The 26239-nt window shown below is 49.0% G+C and overlaps 1 protein-coding gene across 7 annotated transcripts in view; it reads right to left on the bottom strand.

The window, feature by feature from the left end:
* Nucleotides 1-23387: 23387 nt before the first annotated feature.
* LOC144147103 (uncharacterized) overlaps nt 23388-26239 on the bottom strand; it is a 76442-nt gene continuing 73590 nt past the window's right edge. For 2 of the 7 annotated variants that reach the window (XM_077679167.1, XM_077679164.1), the window contains 2 exons: nt 25469-25547; nt 23388-25391 (listed from right to left, as the gene is read on the bottom strand). Coding sequence is in view for 4 of the 7 variants with exons in the window: in XM_077679164.1 (XP_077535290.1) it covers nt 25470-25547 (78 nt within the window). In the remaining 3 variants the exon portion in view is untranslated. Of the gene's footprint in view, nt 25548-26239 lie in introns of all 7 variants that reach the window. The other 5 variants (XM_077679169.1, XM_077679165.1, XM_077679163.1 and 2 more) reach the window with 4 other exon arrangements.

Below are 26239 nucleotides of genomic sequence, written 5' to 3'. Positions count from 1 at the left end.
CCCGTGCTTCCTGGAGAATACAACGCACGAGCGTTCTACAGGATTCAATTTAAAACCATTCTTGTCTGCCCAGCCGGCAAGTTTCTTTACACCAAGCTGGACTTGACGTTCGCAGATTGACATATTGCATGATTTATAGGATATCTGGACGTCATCTACATACATGGAATAAGAGATTGTAGGTGGCAGTGCCTTACCAAGAGAGTTCATTTTTACTATGAAGAGAGTGCAGCTTGCCAAGTTTTACAGAGGTGTTGTCTAATGTGTGGCTTGAGGTCTGTGTAAGGTAGTGTTGCCATGTCGACTGTGTTTCGGAGTGCAGCATTGGCGGCCATTTCATCCGCCACTTCATTACCGCCAATGTCAGAGTGGCCTGGCACCCAACACACAGTCACCCCAAGGTTTGAAGAATATGCTACCATAATCGTTTTGAAGACAAGATTAATGACATGGTTTTTTGATGACTTTCCGGATGATAATGCACGGACGACGCTCAACGAATCTGTATAAATGACGGATGTAGGAATATGATGTTCAACTATGTGACTTACAACCAGAAATATGCCATATGCCTCTGCCGTAAAAATACTTGTATTAACATTCATTCTTCTACATGCTTCAAAATTGGGCCCATGCGCAGCACAAGACACCGCAGTGGACGTTTTAGATGCATCGCTGAAAAACTCTGCAGCTCTGTATTTATTCTGCAGATGCATGGCATGCTGCGAAATCCCACTTCTTGGTGTCCTGTTCTTATTGTATTGTACGAAAGAGAAGTCACATGCCACAGGACGAAGATGTCATGGTGCTACAAGATCAGTGTGAGATGATATTAATGTGTCTAAGAGAGAGACGTCATGAATAGTCACCTCGTCCCTCACTCTCTGCGAGAAAGGAACAGCAATGGATGGGCGGTTTAAAAAGAGTTTAGTTGTGGACGTATCATTAAAAACCGCTTTAAAGGGATGGTTATTCATTGATGAGATTTTGGAGGCATATAGGAGGTCAACATAAGTTCGCTGGTACGCTAAGCACCATTTGTCGCACTCTGCATAAAGACTGTGGACAGGACTGGTACGGAACGCCCTAAAAGACAGGCGAAGCCCTAAGTGAAGCACTGGGTCGAGCATTTTAAGTGCTGTTTTTGTGGCTGACCCGTACACAACGCTTCCGTAGTCCAACCGTGACCCCACCAACGCGGCATAAAGTCGAAGCAGGAGTTGTTTGTCTGCACCGTACGATTGGTGAGACAGGACTTTTAGAATATTCATTGTTTTTAGGCATTTTTGTTTAAGCCGTTTTATGTGGGGTATGAATGAGAGTTTCTCGTCAAACACCACACCCAAAAACTTGTGCTCTCTTTTTACTGGAATCGAGTCACCAAAGAGTTTTACGTCGGGATCGGGCAGGATGCCCCGCCTTTTTGAGAATACAACGCAGGCACTTTTAGAAGGATTAAGTTTAAATCCATTTTCATCTGCCCAGCGAGAAAGTTTATTTACCCCAAGCTGGACCTGACGTTCACAAATGGATATGTTACATGATTTGAAAGATATTTGAACGTCATCCACATACATCAAGCAGGATATGGTTGGCGGCAGTGCCTTTCGGAGAGAGTTCATCTTAACTATAAACAAGGTGCAGCTCAATACGCCACCTTGAGGCACGCCATTCTCCTGCACGTGAACGTTTGAAAGTGCCGAACCGACCCTGACACGAAATGTTCGTTCAGACAGGTAACTTGAAAGAGTATTCAGCATGTTACCTGTCACACCATAGGATTTTAGGTCTGCAAGAATGCCATAACGCCATGCCGTATCATAAGCTTTCTCAATATCAAAAAATACGGTCATGCAGTACTGTCTGTGTATAAAGGCATCCTTAATGTAAGATTCCAGTGCAACTAATTGATCGTTAGTGGATCGCCTTGCCTGGAAGCCTGCCTGGCAGCTCTCGAGAAGACCATTGTACTCAAGAAAGTACACGAGCCTACGGTTTATCATCTTCTCGAGGAGCTTGCACAGGCAGCTTGTCAAAGCAATGGGCCGGTAACTGGAAGGAGAGGAAGAGTCCTTCCCTTCTTATAGGAAAGCCACTACTATGGCCTCCCTCCAAGAGCGAGGAATGTGCCCCGAAAGCCAAATCTTGTTATATAGGTGGAGGAGTGTTAGAAGAGTGTCTGAGTGTAGGTTCTGTATCATTGTATATGTGATGTTGTCTGGGCCTGGAGCTGAGGGTTTACAAGTGCTCAGAGCGGTCCTCAGCTCATGAAGTGAAAACTCCGAGTTATAAGAGGAGGTTGACTTATCATTATCACGTAAAGACTTCTTTTCAGCCAATTGTTTGTGTTTCATGAAAGTGCTAGTGTAGTGTGCTGAGCTGGACACGTGTTGGAAGTGTTGTGCGAGTGTGTTAGCCTGATCTTCCAGTTTGTCCCCTGTTGTACTGACCAGGGGCAGGCTGTGTGTCTGTTGTCCTTTTAGTTTGCGTATTCGTGTCCAGACTTTGCGGGAGTCAGTGTAAGAGTTTATGGATGTTACGAATGAGCGCCAACTCTCTCGTTTTGCCTCACGGCGCACACGTTTTCCTAATGCCTTGGCCCGTTTGAACAAGAGGAGGTTTCCCGACGTGGGGTACCGACGAAGGATACCCCACGCCTTGTTCTGGGCCTCTCGCGCCCGCCTACAGTCCTCATTCCACCACGGCCTCCGCTGGTTCCGCGGGGCACCAGAGGCGTGGGGAATGGACTTTTCGGCGGCGTCGAGGATGTGCGCCGTGAGGAGTTGGGTAGCTTCTTCGACGTGTAGGTGTCCTATGGATGTATGGTGTAGTTTGGATGTCTCCGTAAATGTATTCCAGTTAGCTCGTGCTTCATTGAACCTATTATGGGAAGATGGACTGCATGGGCCTTTACCTATGTATGTGAGTGAGGTGGGGAAGTGGTCACTACCGTATGGGTCAGTGCCCACACCCCACTCGAGGAGAGGAAAGAGAACTGCGGAGCCAATCGCCAAGTCAAGACATGAGTATGTGTTGTGTCCTATGTTATGGTATGTAGGCTGTTTACTGTTGAAAAGGCATGCTCCTGAAGATGTAAGGAATTTCTCTATAAGGTGACCTCGGGCATCCGTGCGAGAAGAGCCCCAAAGAGTGTTGTGAGCATTAAGGTCGCCTGTCAGGATGTATGGTTCGGGCAGCTGGTCAACCAGCGCCTCGAAGTCAGAGTTTAAAAGTGAAACATCAGGAGGAATGTATATGGAGCATACCGTTATCAACCTATTAAATATTATTAAGCGTATTGCTACAGCCTCAAGGACGGTGTTCAAGGTGACAGGGTGGCATGCTAAGGATTTGCGGGCGATTATGGCCACACCGCCAGAAGAGTGTGTGCAGCCAACCCTGTCCTTTCTGTATACCAGGTAACTATTCAAGAAATTTGTGTTCTTGGAATTCAGGTGTGTTTCCTGAACACACATTACACTTGGCTGATTAGCATGCAGAATCTCATAGACGTCGTCAAGATTATTTAGAAGGCCTCTGCAGTTCCATTGAACGATATTTTCTCTTCCCATTATTATGTATTAGAGCTACTGGAGTGTGACTATTTATGTAGGGTCTTTCGGGGCTTGGACTCTTGGACGGGGTTTCTTTACCTCCTCTGGAGGTTTAGATGGAGGGACCCGTTCCTTCCGCTGCGAAGCAGACAGGAAGGGTCCCACATCCAAGTCATCATCTGATTTGGAAGGGGTACCCGGCGTACCGGACCCCCCGGACCTGGCACCCTTTGCGGTGCCCTTCGTTTTGGCCGCAACCGCCGAGGGCGTCAGGAGCGCCCCAGGTGGCACAGGCGGTGCGGCGGAGGTGGGAACTGCTGCGGTTTCCTCCAGCTCCATCTCCTCCGGGCCCTCGCATGTGCTTCGGGCCGGTGGAGAGGAGGAAACAGAGGGTGCAGCAGCATCCCCAACGGACGTGGATGCCACCACAGCCGCTGCTGACTTAGCAGGCGGTGCGATGGCGGGTTGGGTCGCCAGAGGCAACCCAGGGGGGGGCGGAGGCGGGACCAAGTCCGACTCGTGGTACTGGGTCCCCGCCGAAACAAGACGCCGCTCCGCCCCCCGGCGAGCTGCGTCGGCGTACCTCCCCAAGGGGAAAGAGGCGAACCTCTTTCGCGCCTCGGGGAAGGAGATGTTCTCAGTTACTTTCACGTGGATGATCTTTTTTTCTTGGTGAAACTTCTCACAGCTACGGGAGTATGCCGCGTGCGGCCCCTGACAGTTTGCGCAGGTGAAGGTGGTGGAATCACATTTTTCAGTGGGGTGGTCGTGTGCGGCGCATTTTGCGCAGGTCGGTTTGCCTCGGCAAGAAGTCGTAGCGTGCCCGAACCGCTGGCACTTGTAGCAGCGGCGCGGGTTAGGTATGTACGGACGTACACCACACCTAATGAAACCAGCATTGATGTGATCAGGAAGTTTTGAACTGCTGAATGTTAAGATTATGTGCTTTGTGGGTATTTCTACATTGTCGCGACGGATGGTGATTCTCGTGACAGCTGTTACGCCCTGATCCTTCAGACCTTCTAGAAGGTCAGCCTCTGTTTCACTTAGCAGATCTGGTTGAGATATCACCCCCTGCGAGCTGTTGAGGCTGCGGTTGGGTGTGACAGTGATGTCCAGATCTGCCATGCGGGTTTGGGTCAGGAGATTTGTGGCTTGCTGCTGCGTCTTGACTTCAACCAACACTTCGCCTGTTCGTAGTTTTTTTGCCTCGAAAGATTTGCCAACAATTCCTTCAAGGAACTTGGAGACGAGGAATACAGATTGGGAGGAGACGGGTTTGGATTTGTCTATTGATTCAAGGACCAAAAAACGGGGATAGTTGTCATGTTTCGGAACGTTGATAGTTGGTAGGGGTGGAAAGGAAACTTCGGTGCGGCCCCTTTTCGGGGGCCGATCACGTCTGGGGGGGGGGGGTTTGAAAATTCCATATGATACATTGGAAAGCAGGGAGACGGGGGTACTTTCTCCTTTGACCTTACCCTGGTAGCCAAGAGGTCCCGGAGCTCCCTGCCTGGTGGACAGGCAGGGAGCCCATCGGCCGGAGCTTGACCAAGGTTCCGACGGCCACCGTTTACGGCTTCTACCCTTCACCTTAAAAACACCTCGCCACGGTTGGACACGGCTTATGTTGGGAGCTCGGGGTCCGCGGTGTCGCTGCTCACCGTCACCATGAATACTCAAGGTGCCCCGTGCGGGGTACAGGATTCAATTTAAAACCATTTTTGTCTGCCCAGCTGGCAAGTTTCTTGACGCCGAGCTGGACTTGTCGTTCGCATATTGTCATATTACATGATTTAAAAGATATCTGCACGTCATCTAGATACATGGAGTAAGAAATTGTAGGCGGCAGTGCCTTCCCAAGGATGTTCATTTTTACTATGAAGAGAGTGCAGCTTAGAACTCCGCCTTGCGTCACGCCATTTTCTTGCACGTGTACCTTTGACAGTGCAGAACCAACTCTGACGCGAAAGGTTCTCTCCGACAAATAGCTAGCAAGGGTGTTAAACATATTACCAGAAAGACCGAATGACTTCAGGTCAGTAAGGATCCCATAACGTCAAGCGGTGTCATAGGCCTTTTCTAGGTCGAAAAACACAGTTAAACAGAACTGTTTGTGAATGAAGGCATCATTAAAATATGACTCTAGTGCCACAAGTTGATCGTTTGTGGATCTCCCCGCCCTGAAGCTTGCCTGGCAGCTATCGAGAAGACCGTTCTACTCCAAAAAGTACACAAGCCTCCGGTTTATCATCTTCTCGAGAAGCTTGCACAGGCAGCAGGTCAGGGCAATGGGTCGATAGCTAGCGGGAGAAAAAGGGTCCTTCACTTCTTTCAAGAATGCTAGAACTATGGCATGCATCCAAGACTTTGGAATGTGCCCCGAAAGCCATATCATGTTAAAAAGGTGAAGAAGTGTTACAGGAGTGTCTGTGTGTAAGTTCTGTATCATTGTATATGTAATGTTGTCTGGGCCTGGAGCTGAGGGTTAACACGTGTTGAGAGCACCCCTCCGCTCATTAAGTGTGAACTCAGAGTTATAAGAAGTGGCTGACCTGTCATTGCCATGTAAAGGCTTCTTTTCGCCCACGAGTTTGTGTAATGAAAGTGTTTGTGTAGTGTGCTGAATTGGACACGTGTTGGAAGTGTTGTGCGAGTGTGTCAGCCTGGTCTTCGAGTGTATCCCCTGTTGTGCTGACCAGAGGCAGGCTGTGTGTTTGCTGTCCCTCGAGTTTGCGTATTCGTGTCCATACTTTCCGTGTGTCTGTGTAGGAGTTAATTGATGTTATGAATGTACGCCAACTATCGCGTTTTACCTCACTGCGCACACGTTTTCCAAACGCCTTGGCCCGTTCGAACAAGAGGAGGTTACTCGACGTGGGGTACCGACGAAGGATACCCCACGCCTTGTTCTGGGCCTCTCGCGGCCGCCTACAGTCCTCATTCCTTCACGGCCTCCGCTGTTTGCATGGGGCAACAGCGGCGTGGGGAATGGACTTTTCGAGGATGTGTGCCGTGAGTAGTTGGGCTGCCTGCTCAACGTGTAGTTGTGTTATGGATGTGTAGTGTAGTTTAGATGAATCTGTAAATATATTCCAGTTTGCTCTTGCTTCATTAAACCTGTTTTGGGAAGATGGACTGCTCGGGCCCTTGCCTATATGTGTTAGTGAGGTGGGGAAGTGGTCACTACCATATGGATCAGTGCCCACACCCCACTCAAGACATGGAAAGAGAACTGCGGATCCAATAGCCAAGTCAAGGTGTGAATAAGTGTTGTGTCCTATATTACAATATGTTGGCTTTTTTTGGTTGAAAAGACATGCTCCCGACGATGTTAAGAATTTCTCAATTAGGCGACCTCGGGCATCCGTGCGAGCAGAGCCCCACAGAGAGTTATATGCGTTGAGGTCGCCTAAAAGAATGAAAGGTTCGGGTAACTGATCTACCAGACCCTCGAAATCTGTGCTCGATAGTTGGAAGTCAGGAGGGATGTAACGAGAACATAGTGTTATAAGCCTATTAAAAATTATCGTTCGAATGGCAACAGCCTCTAGGATGGTCTGTAGTTGGACAGTGTGGCACGCCAAGGTTTTCCGGGCAATGATGGCCACACCGCCTGAGGATGTGCCACCACCATCTCTATCCCTCCTAAATACCATGTAACTATTCAAGAAATTTGTGTGCATGGAGTTTAAATGGGTCTCTTGGAGACACATCACACTTGGCTGATTGGAATGCAGTAACTCATAGACATCATCAAGATTTTTAAAGGAGCCATGAAGAGAAAATACAACGTCGTGTAATTTGAAAGAACTAGGATACAGTATCTCACTCAGCTCCTTTACAGCCCCAAAAGATGTTTTTAACGAAAAAAAAATCAAGAAGTATTTAAAAACTTTCAAATTTTGCGCCACAGGGACGTGTTATGAGCAAGAATGACGTCATACGGGCCAACAATAAAACACTTTTCAGTGCGTTAACTGCACGTTAGCATTCAAGTGATGCGGTAAAATGGAACTAGAGGCCCGATTACAGACGTCCAGTCATGTGTCGTCGCGACAGGTCAGTTAGACGGCCGCCATTCGCACAAACAAGGTTCCGTGACGTCATTGAAAAGTTGCGGGAAATTGGCTAGGGGGTCGTGACTGCTTCACACGTTTTCTTTAATATCTCCGTTATTTGTTCGAAGATTGCGATGATATTGGTATCATTATTATCGGGACTAAGCAGTCTTTCAAATAAACACAACTTGTATTTTGTCTTCATGGCTCCTTTAAGAAGGCCTCTGCAGTTCCATTGCATGATATTTTCTTTTCCCATTATTGAAGTTTAGAGCTACTCCAGTATGTGTGTGTTTATGTGTCGTCTTTCGGGGCTTGTACTCTTGGAAGGGGCTTTTTGATTCTCTCTACTGACCTGGACGCCGGAGCCCGTTCCTTTCGCTGTGATGCATGCCGGAACGGCTCGACGTCTAGGTCGTCATCTGAAGGCAAGGAGGTGCCCAGCGGACTGGGCACCCTTTGCAATGCCCTTCGTTTTGGCCGCGACCGCCGAGGGCGTCAGGAGCGCCCCTGGTGGCACAGGCGGTGCGGCGGAGGTGGGAACTGCTGTGGTTTCCTCCAGCTCCATCTCCTCCAGGCCTTCGCATGTGCTTCGGGCCGGTGGAGAGGAGGAGATAGTGGGTGCAGCACCATCCCCACCAGACGTGGTTGCCACCACAGCCGCTGCTGGCTCAGCGAGCGGTGCGGAGGCGAGTTGGGCCGCCGGAGGCAACCCAGGGGGGGGGGGCGGGGCGGGACCAGGTCCGACTCCCGGTACTGGTTCCCCGCCGAAACAAGACGCCGCTCCGCCCCCCGGCGAGCTGCGTCGGCGTACCTCCCCAGGAGGAAAGAGGCGAACCTCTCTCGCGCCTCTGGGAAGGTGATGTTCTCGTTTACTTTCAAGGCAATGATCTGTTTTTCTTGTTTGAATTTTTCGCAGCTCCTGGAATAGGCAGCGTGCGGTCCCTGGCAGTTCGCACAGGTGAACCTCTTTGATTGGCATTTGTCGGTTATGATGATGATAGTTGGGTTTTATTGGCGCAAGGCCGACTATGGGCAAAGAGCGCCAAAGAAGAAGTTACTGAATTGTGATGAGACCGTACATACTAAGAAATGCGACTAAAAGTAACGGTGATGCAAAACAAAAGACAATGGAGATGGCTGGTGTATAGGGCCAGGGTGATTACACGTGATATGACAAGAGCTGTAGAAAGTTTACCTCAGCTAAAAACTTAAAAACACGTTGACTAGAAAACATTGGTTCGTCGGCTAAAAAGTATGATGGGTGCAAAGGAATGTGTCGTCTGTATAATTCAGGGAAATGTTTGTGTCGTGTTGTGTCAAGTGCCTTGCATGTGATTAGTATGTGGACTACGGATAGGCCCTTTCCACACCTGTTACACGTGGGTCCCGAGGTTCCAGTGAGCAGGTGGGAGTGCGTAACATGTGTGTGGCCTATCCGCAGCCTAGCCAGGGCGACTTCATTGTATCAGTTGTGTGAGTCAGTTATGTAGCGTCCCAGTTGTGGTTTTATTACGTGTAGTTTGTTGTCTGTTTGTTGACTCCAACGTAATTGCCATGTGTTACGAAGCTGTCGTCTGATGTGTGTCTTTAGGTCGGTGTAAGGTACTGTTGTTATGTCAACTGTGGTCATGAGAGCAGCAGCACCAGCCATTTGATCAGCGGTCTCATTGCCAGGGATCCCACAGTGACCTGGTACCCAGCATATGGTTATTTCTAGATCTGAAGCATATGCAGTCATTATGACCTTTAAAAGAACATTGATTACATAGTTTTTTGACGACCTTCCTGATGACAATGCCTGCACAACGCTTAAAGAATCTGTGTAGACGATGGACTTTGGAATCCTATGTTCGAGGATGTGATTTGACACGAGTAAAATGCCATACGCTTCTGCCGTGTAAATACTGCTGTGAAAATTCATTGTTTTGATAACTCTAAAATTTGGTCCGTGCGCTGCACAAGAGACAGTAGAATTAGTTTTGGACGCGTCGCTATAGAATTCTGCGCACCTGTACTTGTCCTGCAGGAACAGGAAGTGCTGCAGAATTGCATTCCTGGGTACCCTATTTTTTTCTACACGAATGAATGACAGGTCACATGTTACAGGACGAAGATGCCAGGGTGCGATAAAATTATGAACGGGTGTTTTGTGCGTGTCTGAAAGAGGGACATGGAGTGCAGAAGCCTCTTCCCTAACTCTGAGAGAGAACGGTAAGGGAATAGATGGCCTGTTTAAAAAGAGTTGTAAATTTGATGTATCGTTCATGATGGGATTAAAAGGATGGTTGGTCAGAGACACGATCTTGGATGCATACAACAGGTCAACATACTCCCGCTGATGCCCTAGGCACCATTTGTCGCACTCGACATAAAGACTTTCAACAGGGCTAGTGCGGAATGCGCCACATGAGAGGCGAAGGCCAAGATGCAGCACTGGGTCGAGCATTCTCAGTGCGGTCTTTGTCGCCGACCCATACACGACACTGCCGTAGTCGAGCCGACACCCCACCAACGCTGTGTACAGGCGCAGCAGGAGTTGTTTGTCGGCCCCATAAGATTGATGTGAGAGGACCTTAAGAATATTCATTGTTTTTAAGCATTTGCATTTGAGCTGTCTGATATGTGGGATGAATGTAAGTTTTTCGTCAAATAAAATACCTAAAAACTTGTGTTCCTTGTTCACAGGAATTGGCACATTCGCAAGAGTGATGTCTGGGTCCGGGTGGACCCCACGCCTCCTGGAGAATAGAACACAAGAGCTCTTCGCGGGATTAAGATTAAAGCCATTCTTGTCAGCCCAGCCGGCAAGTTTCTTGACGCCGAGCTGGACTTGACGTTCGCAGATGGACAGGTTACACGATTTAAAGGATATCTGCACGTCATCTACATACATGGAATAAGAGATTGTAGGTGGCAGTGCCTTTCCAAGAGAGTTCATTTTTACTATGAAGAGAGTGCAGCTCAACACTCCACCTTGCGGCACGCCATTTTCTTGCACGTGAACATTTGACAGTGCACGACCAACTCTGACGCGAAAGGTTCTCTCCGACATATAACTACAAAGGATGTTCAACATGTTGCCCGCAACACCGATTGACTTTAGGTCACTGAGGATACCGTACCGCCAAGCGGTGTCATAGGCTTTCTCTATGTCGAAAAACACCGTCAGACAAAATTGTTTATGCACAAAGGCATCCTTTATATATGTTTCAAGAGCTACGAGTTGATCGTTCGTTGATCGCCCCGCCCTGAAGCCTGCCTGGCAGCTCTCGAGAAGACCGTTGTACTCAAGGAAGTACACGAGCCTGCGATTTATCATCTTCTCGAGAAGCTTTCACAGGCAGCTGGTCAGGGCAATGGGTCGATAGCTAGCAGGAGAGGAAGGGTCCTTCCCTTCTTTCAAGAATGCTACAACTATGGCCTCCCTCCAAGACTTTGGAATGTGCCCCGAAAGAAATATCTTGTTGTAAAGGTGAAGGAGTGTTACAAGAGTGTCTGCGTGTAAGTGCTGTATCATTGTATATGTAATGTTGTCTGGGCCTGGAGCTGAGGGTTTACACGTGCTTAGAGCAGCCCTCAGCTCATGTAGTGAAAACGGGGAGTTGTAGGAAGTCTGTGATTTGTTGTTGTCGCGTAGGGACTTCTTTTCACAACAGGCTTTATGTTTCAGGAAAGTGTTCGTGTAGTGTGCTGAACTGGACACGTGTTGGAAGTGTTGTGCGAGTGTGTCAGCCTGGTCTTCGAGTGTGTCCCCTGTAGTGCTGACCAGAGGCAGGCTGTGTGTTTGTTGTCCCTTGAGTTTGCGTATTCGTGTCCATACTTTCCTTGTGTCTGTGTAGGAGTTTATTGATGTTATGAATGTACGCCAACTCTCTCGTTTTGCCTCACGGCGCACACGTTTTCCTAACGCCTTGGCCCGTTTGAACAAGAGGAGGTTTCCCGACGTGGGGTACCGACGAAGGATACCCCACGCCTTGTTCTGGGCCTCTCGCGCCCGCCTACAGTCCTCATTCCACCACGGCCTCCGCTGGTTGCGCGGGGCACCAGAGGCGTGGGGAATGGACTTTTCGGCGGCGTCGAGGATGTGCGCCGTGAGGAGTTGGGTAGATTCTTCAACGTGTAGGTGTCCTATGGATGTGTGGTGTAGTTTGGATGTCTCTGTAAATGTATTCCAGTTAGCTCGTGTTTCATTGAACCTAATATGGGAAGATGGACTGCATGGGCCTTTACCTATGTATGTAAGTGAGGTGGGGAAGTGGTCACTGCCATATGGGTCAGTTCCCACACCCCACTCGAGAAGAGGAAAGAGAACTGCGGAGCCAATAGCCAAGTCAAGACATGAGTATGTGCTGTGTCCTATGTTATGATATGTAGGCTGTTTATTGTTGAAAAGGCATGCTCCAGAGGATGTAAGAAACCTCTCTATCAGGCGACCCCAGGCATCCGTACGAGAAGAGCCCCAAAGAGAATTGTGAGCATTAAGGTCGCCTGTTAGAATGCATGGTTCGGGCAGCTGGTCAACCAGCGCCTCGAAGTCAGAGCTCAAAAGTGTGACATCAGGAGGAATGTATATGGAGCATACCGTTATCAACCTATTAAATATTATTAAGCGTATTGATACAGCCTCAAGGATAGTGTTCAAAGTGACAGGGTGGCATGCAAAAGATTTCCGGGCGATTATGGCCACACCCCCAGAAGAGTGTGTGCAGCCATCCATGTCCTTTCTGTATACCAGGTAACTATTCAAGAAATTTGTGTGCTTGGAATTCAAATGTGTTTCCTGAACACACATTACACTTGGCTGATTAGCATGCAGTATTTCATTTACATCGTCAAGATTTTTAAAGAGGCCTCTGCAGTTCCATTGTACTATGTTCTCTCTTCCCATTATGATGTGTTCGGAGCTACTGGACTGTGTTGTTTATGTGTCGTCTTTCGGGGCTGTGATTCTCGTCTTTTTTGGCTTGTCGGGAGGCTTTGGCGTCGGGACGCGTTCCTTGCGGTGCACCGCAGACAAGAACGGACCGACGTCCATTTCATCCTCGGATGTCCTCGGAGCGCCTGAGGGATCAGGCTCCTTGGACCGCGAACCCTTTCGGGGGCGCTTTTCCTTGCCCGCAACCACCGAGGGATTCAGGAACGCCTCGGATGGCGCAGGCGGTGCGGTGTTGGTGGGAGCTGCCGCTGGCTCCGCCAAGTCCATCTCCTCTGCGCCCTCGCCCGTGGTTTGGGACGCTGGAGTGGAAGTGGAGGATGCAGCATCGCTTCCACCAGACGTGGTTTCCCCCACAGCCGCTGCTGGCTCAGCGAGCAGTGCGGAGGCGGGTTGGGCTGCCTGAGGCAACCCAGGGGGGGGCGGGGGCGGGACCAAGTCCGACTCGCGGTACTGGGTCCCCGCCGAAACCAGACGCCGCTCCGCCCCCCGGCGAGCTGCGTCGGCGTACCTCCCCAGGGGGAAAGAGGCGAACCTCTTTCGCGCCTCTGGGAAGATGATGTTTTCCGTGACCTTGATGTGTATTATCTTTTTCTCAAGCTTGAACCGCTCGCAGGTTCGCGAATATGCAGCGTGAGGTCCTTGACAATTGGCACAGAGCAGTTGATTGGATGAACAGTCATCAGTGAGATGGTGTTGGGCACATTTAGCGCAGGTTGGCTGGCCCCGGCACGAGTTGGTACCATGCCCGAACCGCTGGCACTTGTAGCAGCGACGCGGATTTGGGATGTACGCTCGAACGGAGCACGAGATAAAGCCTGCCTTAATGGATTCAGGAAGTGTGGAGCGGTTGAAAGTCAGGATTATATGTTTTGTGGGAATTTCCTTCTTGTCTCGTCTGATGGTTATACGCCTCACTGCAGTTACACCCTGATCTTTCAGGCCTTCTAACAGATCAGCTTCGGTCTCATTCAACAAATCAGTCTCCGAAATCACACCCTGAGAGCTGTTGAGGCTACGATGGGGAGTGACTCTGATGGCCAGATCTGCCATGCAGGTTTGCGACAGGAGGTTAGTGGCTTGTTGCTGCGTCTTGACATTGACTAGAACTTCACCGGTACGGAGTTTCTTAGCATCGAACGATTTTCCGAGGATGCCTTCCAGGAACTTAGTGATCAAGAATACGGACATGGAAGAAACAGGGTTTGTTTTGTCAACTGCCTCGATAACCAAGAATCGAGGATAGTTGTCAGGTTTCGGAATGTGGATTGTTGGAAGGGATGGAAAGGAAACTTCGGTGCGGCCCCTTTTCGGGGGCCGATCACGTTTGGGGGGGGTTTGAATTATCCATATAGCATTGGAAAAAAGTAGGGGACTGGGGTACTTTCGTCTCAAACCTTACCCTAATAGCTTGAGAGGTCCCGGAGCTCCCTGCCTGGTGAACAGACAGGGAGCCCATCCGCCGGAGCTTGACCTGGGCTCCGACGGCCACCGTTCGTGGTTTCTAACCCTCCACCTATAAACACATCGCCACGGTTGGATCCAGCTTATGTTTGGGGGCTCGGGGTCCGCGGTATCGCAAGTACCGTCACCAAGATTGCTCAAGGTGCCCCGTGCGGGGATTTGTCGGTTAGGTGATCGTGTGGTGCACATTTTGCGCACGTCGGTTTACCACGGCAAGAGGTTGTGCCGTGCCCAAACCGCTGACACTTGAAGCAGCGGCGTGGGTTTGGCACGTAGGGTAGGACCGGACATCTCATGAAGCCTGGGTTGACCGACTCAGGAAGTGTTGAGCGGTCAAATGTCAAGATTATGTGTTTAGTAGCTATTATTTGGTCGTTTCGGCGTATCGTGATTCGCCGCACTGCTGTCACGCCCTGATCGCTAAGGCCGTCGAGCAGATCTGCTTCAGTCTCATTTATTAGATCTCTATCAGAGATGACGCCCTGGCAGCTATTCAGACTGCGATGGGGCGTGATCTTGATGTCAACACCGACCAACAATCCACTTTTTCTGTGATTGTGACGTAGGGAACGGGCCCAGAAGGTCCATTCCAATCTGTTGAAAGGGCCTCGACGGGACGGCGATCGGTTGCAGAAAGCCGGCGGGTCTTGTCGGTGGCGTTTTTCGTAGCTGGCAGTCACGGCAGCTCCGGACGTAGGGGGTGACGTCGGATGCAAGGCGGGACCAGTACTACTTTAACTTTATTTTCCCAATTTTGCGAGCTGTGCCGAGATGTCAGGAAGACGGGTCGTCGTGGCACGCTTCAAAGATTTCGTCACGAAGATCTGCCGGGATGACCAGAAGGTAATTCGCTCTCGTTCCGGGGCTGAAATTCTTCTTCATGAGGACGGAGTTTTTCAGGCTGAAGGCAGGTAAGTTGCGTTTAAAGGCCCTGGGCACGGCGACGTTGCATTCTTCCAGGTAGTCGATCATGACGCGTAACTCGGGGTCGGCACGCTGTTGGGCGGCTAGATCGCTCTCGGTCACGACTCCGAAGAACGCGCTGTCTTCATCGGAGTCTTGTGGGGGTGGGTCGACGGGGGCGCGGGACAGGCAGTCGGCGTCAGAGTGTTTCCTCCCGGATTTATAGACTACAGTAACGTCGAATTCTTGCAGGCGCAAGCTCAACCTACCAAGACGACCAGAGGGGCTCTTCAAATTTGCGAGCCAACACAGTGCATGGTGGTCTGTCACAACCTTGAACGGTCTTCCATACACGTAGGGGCTAAATTTCGAAATGGCCCATATAATCGCGAGGCACTCTTTCTCAGAGGCTGAGTAATTTCTTTCTACCTTGGATAGAACATGGCTGGCATATGCGATTACTTTTTCGCACCCGCTTTGCTTTTGTACGAGGATGGCAAGCAAGCATATATCACTGGCGTCCGTGTGCATTTCCGTTTCGGCGTTTTCGTCGAAATGCGCGAGCACAGGCGGGCCTTGCAGGCATTGTTGCAGCTCGCAGAATGTTGTTTCTTGGGCATTTTCCCAGCTGAAGGGGGTGCTATCTTTCGTCAAGCGGGTGAGTGGCTCTGCACTGCGGGCGAAGTTTGCGACGAAGCGCCTGTAGTATGCGCATAGTCCGAGAAATCTCCGCACGCCCTTCTTATCTTTCGGTCTTAGGAAGCTCGCTATGGCGGAAGTTTTCGCCGGGTCAGGCCGGACTCCCGCGGCGTTGACGACATGGCCCAAAAACTTAAGCTCCTCGTACGCAAAGCGGCACTTTTCAGGCTTCAGCGTTAACCCCGACGTACGGATGGCCTCGAGTACAGATTGCAACCTTGCAAGGTGTTCGTCGAACGTCCGGGAGAATCCACATCGTCGAGGTATACGAGGCAGTGTGCCACTTCAGGCCAGCTAGCACCGTGTCTATGACTCGTTGAAACGTTGCTGGCTCCGTGCACAACCCAAACGACATCACCTTGAACTCGTTTAGGTCCTCCGGGGTTATAAATGCAGTCTTCTCTCGATCTCTCGATCGCGACCACTTCAATTAGCCAGTAGCCGGTCTTCAGATCCATCGATGAGAAGTACTTCACGTGGCAGATGTGGTCGAGGGCGTCGTCGATTCGGGGGAGGGGGTACACGTCCTTTTTGGTGATTTTGTTCAGTCGCTGGTAGTCAACGCGAAACCTTAATGTGCCGTCTTTTTAAATGCAGAGCATTTCAGTAACTCACGATGTCACCCGCGTTGACGTCCGTAGTCGTAGTCCACACCCCTCCCCCTAGACTATATAAAAAAATACTATCCGGCGCCTGGTTTCGATCCCTCGACCCTGCGGGCGGAACGCAATGTACATGGTGCTCTACCCACTGCGCCACAAAGCCGACACAGAATAAGAGGCTACGAACGCGCCTTATATCCTTGACTCATTCAAACTACGTCAAGAAGCTGCTGATACAACGCATTCACTACCACCAACTCCCCAAACACTAAACGTTAACGCAATACACCCACCCCCTATCCGACGCATTTACTCGAGTCCCCCTCGCGGGGAGGTGGGCAAATTCAATTTTTCTTCACCACTACGACCAGTGCAGCCCAGGGGCTTTTCGATGGCTGTGTATTGCCGTAGCTGAGCTTGTCGTCGAATTGAGTACGGACGGCTTCCCGCTCGTGTGACGAGACGCGGTACGGTGACTGCCGGGTAGGTCGCGCTCCATCTTCGGTTAATATTCGGGGCTTGGCTAGAGGTGTCTAACGTAGTTTTGTGTTCGATGAAAAACACTCTGTAGCGACGCACCAAATCCAATAATTTGTTCCGTTCTTCTTGCGGTAACGCCGGATCCACGTCGAGGTGATTCGGAAGCTTGAAGCTATATTCGGGTGCGCGTTCAAAGTCGGCCACCGCAATCACGTCACTTGCTTCTTGCGTTTCTTCGAGGTACGCAATTGCAGCGCCCCTGTTTAAATGCTGGTATTCCCCGCTGAAATTAGTGGCCAAAACTTGGGATTTGCGCTGTGTAAAGTGCGCAATGCCTCTTGCGACGGAGACACCGCGGTCGAGAAGCAACCTCTGGTCAGCAACCTCTGGTCAACCTCTGAACAGCATCTTCGCAGTAGACGGTGATCATCAATCTTGCGCGGGGTAGCAGTGTCAGGGTTCGTACGGGCTTCAAAAGCAAAAATTCAAGGGTTTTCAAGGACTTTCAAGGACCAGAAAACACATTTTCAAGGCCCCCATCTAATGTTTTACCTGGGATTATTTATAACTTTTTTCAACACAATGCAAAATTTTCTTATTGCCCAATACCTAAGCACATTAGTACACATTTAGATAGGCGCTAACAAGTTCGTGAATGCTCCCCCAGCTTTATTTCTTATTTCACAGTTGGTATTTAGAGGTCTTGCTTTTTTTCTTAGTGTTTTGCTGAGGCTGTTCGATTTCAAAACTCCATTAATGTTGTCTGCATCTTCTGCTTTGTCAGCAAGAGTATCTGCTGAAATTAAATCAGCAAGTGTTGCTGCAAGGTAGGACAAACTATGTACACGTCCATCATTTGCACGTAAGAGCAAACGCAGATGGAGTGTATGAGGCACAGCAAACAGGCAATGAGCAGCCGTCCACAGACTAGATGGGCAATGCAAGATAAAGAAGAGAAGCCAGCTTTCACTGGATTGTATCGTGACATGGATTCTATTGAGGACTGCTGCTCTCAATGTTGCCTCGTAATAATGACAATCCACCAAACTCTTAATTTCACGCAATGCACTGAAACTTGATTGTTACAATGTTTCTGTACATTTTTAACACCTAAAATCCACGACAAACACTTCAAATTCTTGAGAAAAGACAGGGCCATTGGTTCTCTCCAGAAAAATCAAGGGTTTTCAAGGACCCTTTAAAAATTCCAGGACTTTCCAGGCCTTGAAATTGACACTTCTAAATTCAAGGGTTTTCAAGGTTTTCAAGGACCTGTGCGAACCCTGAGTGTGACATTATCATCCGCGATCCTTAAAGCAGGACGGTGTTCGGGGTTCGGATCCGGCGTCATGGAGTGGTTGGAGGAAAAAGTTATGGACTTGGTCTGTAGATCAATTATTGCACCGTTGTCCGCCAAAAAGTGCATTCCGAGAAATACTTCCCGGGAGCAGTTACGCAGAACGACGAACGTCGCAGGGTACGTTGTGCCGTTTATGGTGACGCGCGACGTGCACGTTCCACTTGGCGTCACGAGGAGGCCTCCTGGTGTGCGAATGTGTGGACCGTCCCATCTGGTCATAACTTTCTTCAGCTTAGACGCAAATGGTCCGCTCATTACTGAGTAGTCGGCTCCCGTGTCTATGAGGGCGACTACATCAAAGCCCTCGATGGACAGCTGAACGTCGGACGCCGCTTTCCTCGACTTTCGGGTGCGGCGGGGCGTCGTATCCCGGGTTGTACGTGCTGACCGTCGGGCACTATGCATCGTCGTCTAGTGGTATGCTCAGCGGCAGGTTCGGTCATGTCGGGTACGCGTCGCGCCGTTTTGCTGTCGTCGTGTTCGGAAGCCACGTCAGGCTTAGTTCGGGTCGTCGGGCTGAAGGCATGTCGTGAATCATGGTCTTCAGCGAGTCGCTGCGTCGTTGGAGGATTTTCATTTTTCCGCAGTCTTGCAACTTTACCTCCAGAAGTTGCTGCTTTTAGTTTCCCCCGCGTGTGCTGGGGACCTTCCACGTGAGAAGTGAGGAGTGCTGCGGTGGTTTGGCGACTGGTACGGGTAGGGCGACGGTGAACGGTTGAATCGGGCTGGTCCTCGGTTGGTGTTGGACAGGTAGTCTTCGATCTCAGTAGGGCGCTGGCCGGGTCGGGGTCGTGGTGTGTGGAGAAGCCTCGCAAACCGAGCCTCTTGTAGGGGCAGCGACGGTAGATGTGGTCGGCCTCTCCGCAGTGGTAGCACAGCGGACGATTATCGGGCGTTCGCCACACCTCGGTCTTCCTTGGGGCGGGGGTTTGCACCACAGGTGGTCGGTCTCGCAACAGGGAGTGACGGTACAAAGCCTCGTGACAGTAGGGCGCAGGTGGGCGAGGCCGGCGAACAGCAGCTGCGGAGGACATGGCTTGCGGCTCGCGGGGTGCTTCTGACGTCGTTGAGGTACCCAGTGCTTGCTGCACTTCTTCCCTAATCACATCGGTAAGGGAAGCGACTTGCGGCGGCGGCGGCGTGGGGAGAAGTTTTCGCAGCTCCTCCCTCACTATTGCGCGGATAGTCTCACGTAGGCTGACTGCCGGAATCCGCATGCTGTCGACGTAGTTCGCATTGGCCGCGCCAACAAAGTTGCGGTCATACTGCTTAGTACGCATTTCAAGAGCCTTCTCAATTGTGCGGGCTTCGGTCACAAATTCGGCGACGGTTTTGGGCGGGTCGCGGACAAGTGCAGCAAACAATTCCTCCTTCACACCGCGCATTAAGAAGCGTAACTTCTTTCCTTCCGCTATGCAAGGGTCAGCACGCCTGAAGAGCCTCTTCATCTCTTCGACGAACACAACACTTTCGTTAGGGTGTTGTGTCCGCGTCTGCAGCAAGACTTCGGCCCGCTCTTTTCGCACAACCGTAGTGAACGTCGTTAAAAATTTCGTTCGGAAATCGTTCCAAGACTATAGGGAGCTCTCAAGGTAGAAGAACACTTGCCTCAGTGTCTCCACGTCGTCCCATCGATTGAACAGCCTGACCCGTTCGACTTTCTCCAACCAGCCTTCGGGGTCCTCCGAAGGTGACGCATAGAATGATGGGGGCTCCCTGGGTTGCTGAGAACGAGGGCAGGACTGGGAGCGATGGCCATGGTGCCATGCGTTGGTCATAGTGGTTTTCACGACGTCTTCTTTTTTCGCTTTATCAGGAAGCAGTCCAAACTCTGGCTGGAGACCTTGCTGTCGGCGGCTGAGACGAGTCGGGCTTGCTTCTCGGCTTGACGAGGGCTTAGGGTGCATGTACCCCGCACCTCCACCAGATGTCACGAAGCCAAGGACGACGCAGTTGTCTTGCAGGAGAAACAAGTTTATTGGAGCGAACTAGTGCTCCCCTAACAACTGAAAAGAATACAGAGGCGGCGAAGCAGCGGTCAACAAAGTGACTTGCGTAGGCGAGTGTAGTCGAACCGAATGCCGAGGCGTCTGGTCTGCAGGCTTTTATCTTTCGGTGCGAGTGTTTCTAGAACCGTCGATTCACATCCAGAACGTTGTAGATCACAGATTCTGGGCTAGCGACGTTAGGGCGAAACAGTCTGCTTATCTGAATGTGATAGCCCGTGCGGCATAAAAATAAAGAATGCAAGACGCGCTTTGCTTGGAACGCAGACAACACAGCCGGGAGTGGCGCGGCAGTAAAAACAAACAATAAACAAACCCATACATCGTTCGCGGCAATATGCCGTCCTAATGATGTTTCTTGGTTCTTTTTCTTGTGTGTTTAGGTTGTGGTACGGTAAGCTGTACGCCAGCCTACTCGTGAGGAGGGCTTGCATGATTTTAATGTTTCCTCTTCCCTCAATCCGGCTGTGCCTTCATTGATTCTCTTCACAATTCGGGCTAGCTGGATTGAAGATTTACTGATTTTTTCAACAGTGAGATCGGCTCTTCCGTTTTTTTGTATGGTCATTCCCAGGACACAAATGTGGCCTCTTGCTGGGATTACTTATTGGCCAATCTTCACAGCTATCTTCTCTTCCTTGTCGCTGCTTCGGATGTTCTTCGATTCTTACTATATCCGATTTTTCCGGGGCGCACTGGAGTCAATTTTTGCCTGCAGCTTTACTACCCAGTTTACGGCGTTCTGAAGATGCCTTTCTTTTCTGTAGTTGACCCTTATTGCGTCGCCCATATCGTTATATCATCTGCATAGATGACGTGTCCAATGTTTGGGCGACGGGCGAACACATCGCCACGGTTGGTTCCAGGTTATGTTTGGGGGCTCGGGGTCTGCAGTATCGCCAATAATTAACGTCACCAAGATATTACTCAAGGTGCTCGGTGTGGGGTACATATGATGAAGATACGCTGGGAAGAACTCTTTCGCCATATGCTATTGTATTTACAGCCAAATCTTCGCAGCATCTCAACAGCACCTTCATACTCCCTGAAGCCCTCTTCCTGGTGTCATAGCTGGTGTGGTGAGCAGCGCTCTTAGATAATGGAGTTTCTCTGTCTTGCACCCTGCTGCGCACTGCATTTTGGTAGCATTCCCAAAAAGCTTGGTATGCTGACAGCTTGCTGTTGAAGGGCTCCAGATGCAGCATGAGTAGCTTCACTGCTTGTTGTAGAGGGCCGATGGGGTGCTGAGGATGTGGCTTTGCAAAGCTGTTTACATTGTTGGTACTCACCTGAACTACCACCATCTTCCCTTTGAGGTTGCCAATGGCTTGGTCAGCCCCATCATTCTATGAGATAGTCTCCTCGCACTCTTTCTCAAAGGCATCCTCTGGCAGGCCATAATCTCACTATGTTTATCCCTTTGTTAATTTGCTGTTCTGCATTGACTTCCAATCATTACAAAAGAGCATTTAACTCTTCCATACATGCATTTTGTAGCACCGCTGTCACCCCATTGGTTATGACGTTCTGTTGTGATGAAGTGCATTGCTTTAGTTTCAGTTGATGATGATGACGGTTGGAGTTTTTTTGGCGCAAGGCCAGCTGGGGCAAAGAGCGCCAAACAAAAGTATTTAGAAGAAAATAGTGGCTACTAAATCTTTAGTTTCTGCATCACCTGGACGTTTACTTTAGCCCCTGCTACCGGGTTTGAGCACATCTTTTAAAAGCACATGAGGTCGATAAAATAGCAAGGGGTAATATGACAAATCGTCTTTGCTCAAAGTTCACAACATATAGTGGACCCCATCAATGCTTCCTTTCATGAATGAGGTTGAAGCTCATGCCTGTGGGTCCCACTCTCAGAGGCACTTCACAATGAGCTTTTTTTCACCGTGGTTGTGGTTTTTTTGCAAAGGGTTCTCAAGCACCTTCGCTTTTGGTTGGCTCTCTAAATTTCGCATTCGGAATTGGGGTGGTCTGCAACACCCCTTAAGGGCACAGGGTAAGGCGAAATTTTGAAAAAATGACTTTATTTTTCTTCGCAATTAGGGAAGTTCAATTCCTTGTGCACATTTTCTATATTCACACTTGCCTTAAAAAGTCTTATTTCTCGCTAAAACGCAGTTTTCCTGTAAGCAAGTAGCAAGTGCCCACATCCTCTTAAGAATGTTCTCAGGGTTTATTGTCATTTTTGTTCATCAAAAAGCTTCCAGTTTGAGATCAAAATGCTTTTCTGGAACCAGCAGTATTAGGAAATTGCTTAGCAACCATCGCATAGCTGATTTTTCAGTGAGGGCAATCCAAAGACCCTGTTGCAGGTTTTTTCCACATTTGCCCTTCGAAGCTGCGCACAAAAAACATCTTTTTTGGGCTTCACACTCTAATGATTGCAACATTGGATGCTGTTCTTTCATTAAATGATGAAGCAATGCATGAGCCAGCATTTTGAAATCATTCAGACGAAAACCTGGGCGCAACACCACCATCAAGTGGCTTAAAGAGGGTGACCAAAAGAAAAATACTTTGTGAACAGATCTGTACGATGATGCACAAAATAGTCAAGGAAGGACAGACGACCGGGTGAAAAGCAAAAAAAAATGACTTTGACAGTGATTATGAAGCTGGTGCTTTTTAAATAAATGGCTCCAGTGGTGTTTATGGCAAAAAAGTAGGGTTTTTCACCTCTTTTTTTACTTTAAACTCAATTATCTCAAAACAATGTTTTTTTCTTACATAGGTACCATTATTTCCTATATCTTCCAAGACAATGAGCTGATTTTTTTCCCATGTCATCTACATAGCTTGTCACACCTGCTGTACTAGAATTAAAAATATGCACGCAACAGTTTTTTTGGTACAAAACTTTTAATACTAAAATAATGCCAAAATTTAGGTACTAACGAACAAAAAATTATAAAAAACTGAATTTTTTAAGAATGTTCATAATTCTAGTAGTTAAAAGAGCACGAAATTTTAAAGAAAATGATATATAAGTTATGTAGATACCTTTCTTAGATGTCGAGAAAAATGTACCTCAATATGGCCAAAAATGCATGGGAAGTATAGGGCTTACCCTGTGCCCTTAATACCAGTTCTTTCCTTTTCAATTGTGTCCCCTTCCCCACGTCTAGAGTGGCCTAATGGGCGTTGCCCTAATTAAAGCCACACCTTTCCAGTCCCGTTTTGACTTTCCCCCAGTTGCTGTTGGTTCCTGTTGAGAAAGGCACCAACGAATTGCAGTTGCTGCCGGTCCTAACTGGAACGAGTCTAAGCCACTACTGGTTCAAGCTGGGAAGTAAAAAACTGCACCAAGGACTGTTGGTTCTTGTTTTTGTACATTTATTGAACTCTGAATAGGAGGCCACTTCAGGAATTGTCTTTGCCACGATTAGACGATGGCCTGGGTTTTCTCCGTCAAGATCCTTGCAGCATCTCACAGGCATAATATAAGTCCACGCCTTTGAGCACTTCTTAGTTCCTCAGTGTTGCTGCAAAAAGTTAAAACAATACACAATGAGCATTGCAAGCATGGCTTTCATATGACGTCCGAGCCCAGCCTGAAAGTGCTTAGTAGGGTTGGCAACCATGGGCACACAAGCGAATGCTCGCCCGAGCTATACTTGCATGCACTCCGGTCAATGCCTGTCTTGTTTACACTAGATCTCTTTTACTCTTCTACAGCCTCTTGTGTTTTTTACATTGTGTTTATCTATAAGTCTATACTATTACTTTGACTATAAGTGTTGTGACTGTTACCTGCTTGAGTGCACATGAACTAGAACTGGACACAGTGGCGAAAAAAAGCCTCGGACATAAAGTGTCGCTGTGCGGTGGCATAGACCGGTACCTGGTGACGGGCGACGCTTAACATTCAAAATTCAACGAACGTATGATTTCCAGCAGGGTAGAAGGCTCAGACCTGAAGGACTATGTGGCGCGTACAAGTGTTCTCAACCACGAGCAGTTAAAGGCATACAAATCCATGGAGGCACACAACTACCGAACGAGCGGCTTCATACATAAACCACAGTTCAAGGAATTCGGTGACAACGTAATCGTGCGCGAAAAGGTAAGATCTTTGTTTAGTGTGCAAAGGCTGTGCACTCAGAATGTGCTAAAGTCAACGCTGTCAGTGTAGTCCTGAGTCGACGCTATGGAATCATTTATGTCAACTGTACAGTTGCTGAAAGGGAGTCTGAGAGCTGAGTGCTGACGCCGAATTGTTAGCGATCCTGACGATTGATCCCACAGTTTTTAGTATGGTCATTTCAGTGTTTGTTCTGAAGTATCTAGATGTTATTACTGCGCCAAGTTTTCGCTAGAGATTGTGACGATTTATTGCAGTGGTTGCTTACTCTGAACGGTCATCACTACTGCGCTGTTGCCGAGTTGTGGTTAGCGATAGCGACAATTGATTGCAGTGTTTTTCTTATTGTTACACGACTTTTTGTTCTATACTTATCGTACCTAAATACCATCACTACGATGTTTCACAATGTAATACATAAACTGCTTTATAGCTTGTGGTCAAGACTGTGCATGACTGCGTGGCGAAACTTTTACTTGGAGCATTTGACTCCTGCAACCCAACTTGGCCCTGCCGACGTCGCGAATATGCCCGGAAACTTCGTCAGATAGAAAACTTGATTGCCTGTAATCTTCTAAATAACTTATTTCTTTACAATGAAGTCGAGATTGATTGCATGCTTACACACAAGTCCCACATTTTTTAAATTGCGATTTGTTTCGAAACTTTACGTGTTCGTCCAGGTACCTGGTCGCAATCGAGGCGTGGTCGAGGTTAGGTGAGCCGCCATGTTTTCCGCAATGAGTAGCAAAATTGCTCTCCTGGAATGTCTTCAGCAAATTAGCACGCTCGCAACGGCGGTTGATGAAACGCCCCATCTTCCCTATGGCTGTTTGTTGCAGTCTGCCCTGCGGGAAGTTGTACGTAAGGCAGACCACACTTTGCATCAACGACCACCTATGCCAGCATGCTAATTTGCTCAAGACGTTAGAGGGGAGCAATCTTGCTACTCATTGAGGAAAACATGGCCACTCGCCTAAGCTCGACCACGCCGCGATAGTGATCAGGTACCCGGACCAAAGCACACGTGAGGTTTCGGAGTACACTATCTATAAACTAGGGAACTCTTGTGTAAGTTTGTAACCTTGCCTGTCATTTGCTTGCTTTTTACAGCTGAACCACTTGCACTTGCTGCCAGGTGAGCCACTGGAGCCCTGGCTGCTAGTGAAGAAAGACTGCACGGTGAAGGTGCCCACTGTACATGTATGGCAGGTCTAGCAGAGGCCTGCTCCCACATAGCTGCAGTAATGTCTTTGTTAAAGCAGCTGTGGAGCATACGGACAGTGAAGCATGCACAGCGAACGTGAGGTTGCCACCTTATGTGAACAACGTTCCATCAGTGCAGATATCTGCAATTGGCTTTTCATCTGCCACAGCCAAGAGAGCCAGACGATCCTGGGAGCAGCAAAGAAACAAAAAGACAGCTGAGATTTCAAAACCCACACAAAAGTAATGGCCGAGTTTCTCGGAAACACCAAAAACGCAGACTCTTGCTGTGACTTTTGTTACAGCAAGAGTGGATACTTCATATCGTCTTGTGATATAAAGTCTACTTCTAAGAGGATAAAGTCTGGTGAGTCGCTACTCACATTTATCCCCTTAGAAGTAAAGTATTTGACCGCTCTCCTCACCAACTGAACACGAAATACAGCCCCAAGCAACATGATGGCCGGTGTGAAATCTTTGCAAAGGCATTCAAGATGGTGGAAAAGGTACAGTAACTCAAGATTATAACTGCAATTCAATTTACTTTGGTTCAATATGTTGTGGCGTCCATGTCATTTTGTGGTGCAGGTTTGCGAGGACATCGACAGGAGCAGAAAGCCGCAGTCGAGATGCCAGTATGCTTTGCCCTTAGGGCAGACAGAGTTACTGCCTCAATAGTGGATGCAGCATGTCACACGTTACTGCTTTCCCCGCTGCTGAGGTTGGTAAAGCACGTGCACTATCCAGAAGGCAACCTTTTTTCTTCTCCTGCAATTGAATGGTGTCGTTCCAAGGAGAACAATGCAGGAGAAGCGTACATTGCGAAGCCTCCAAAATGCACACTGACTTCAGGTGCAAAAACTCTGGGCTGCATATTTCTC

This window comes from Haemaphysalis longicornis, unplaced genomic scaffold (genome assembly GCF_048455015.1).
Source record: "Haemaphysalis longicornis isolate Haplotype H1 unplaced genomic scaffold, Haemaphysalis longicornis Haplotype H1 scaffold_7, whole genome shotgun sequence".
Taxonomy (NCBI): Eukaryota; Metazoa; Arthropoda; class Arachnida; order Ixodida; family Ixodidae; genus Haemaphysalis; species Haemaphysalis longicornis.
This window is presented reverse-complemented; position numbering and strand designations above follow the sequence as displayed.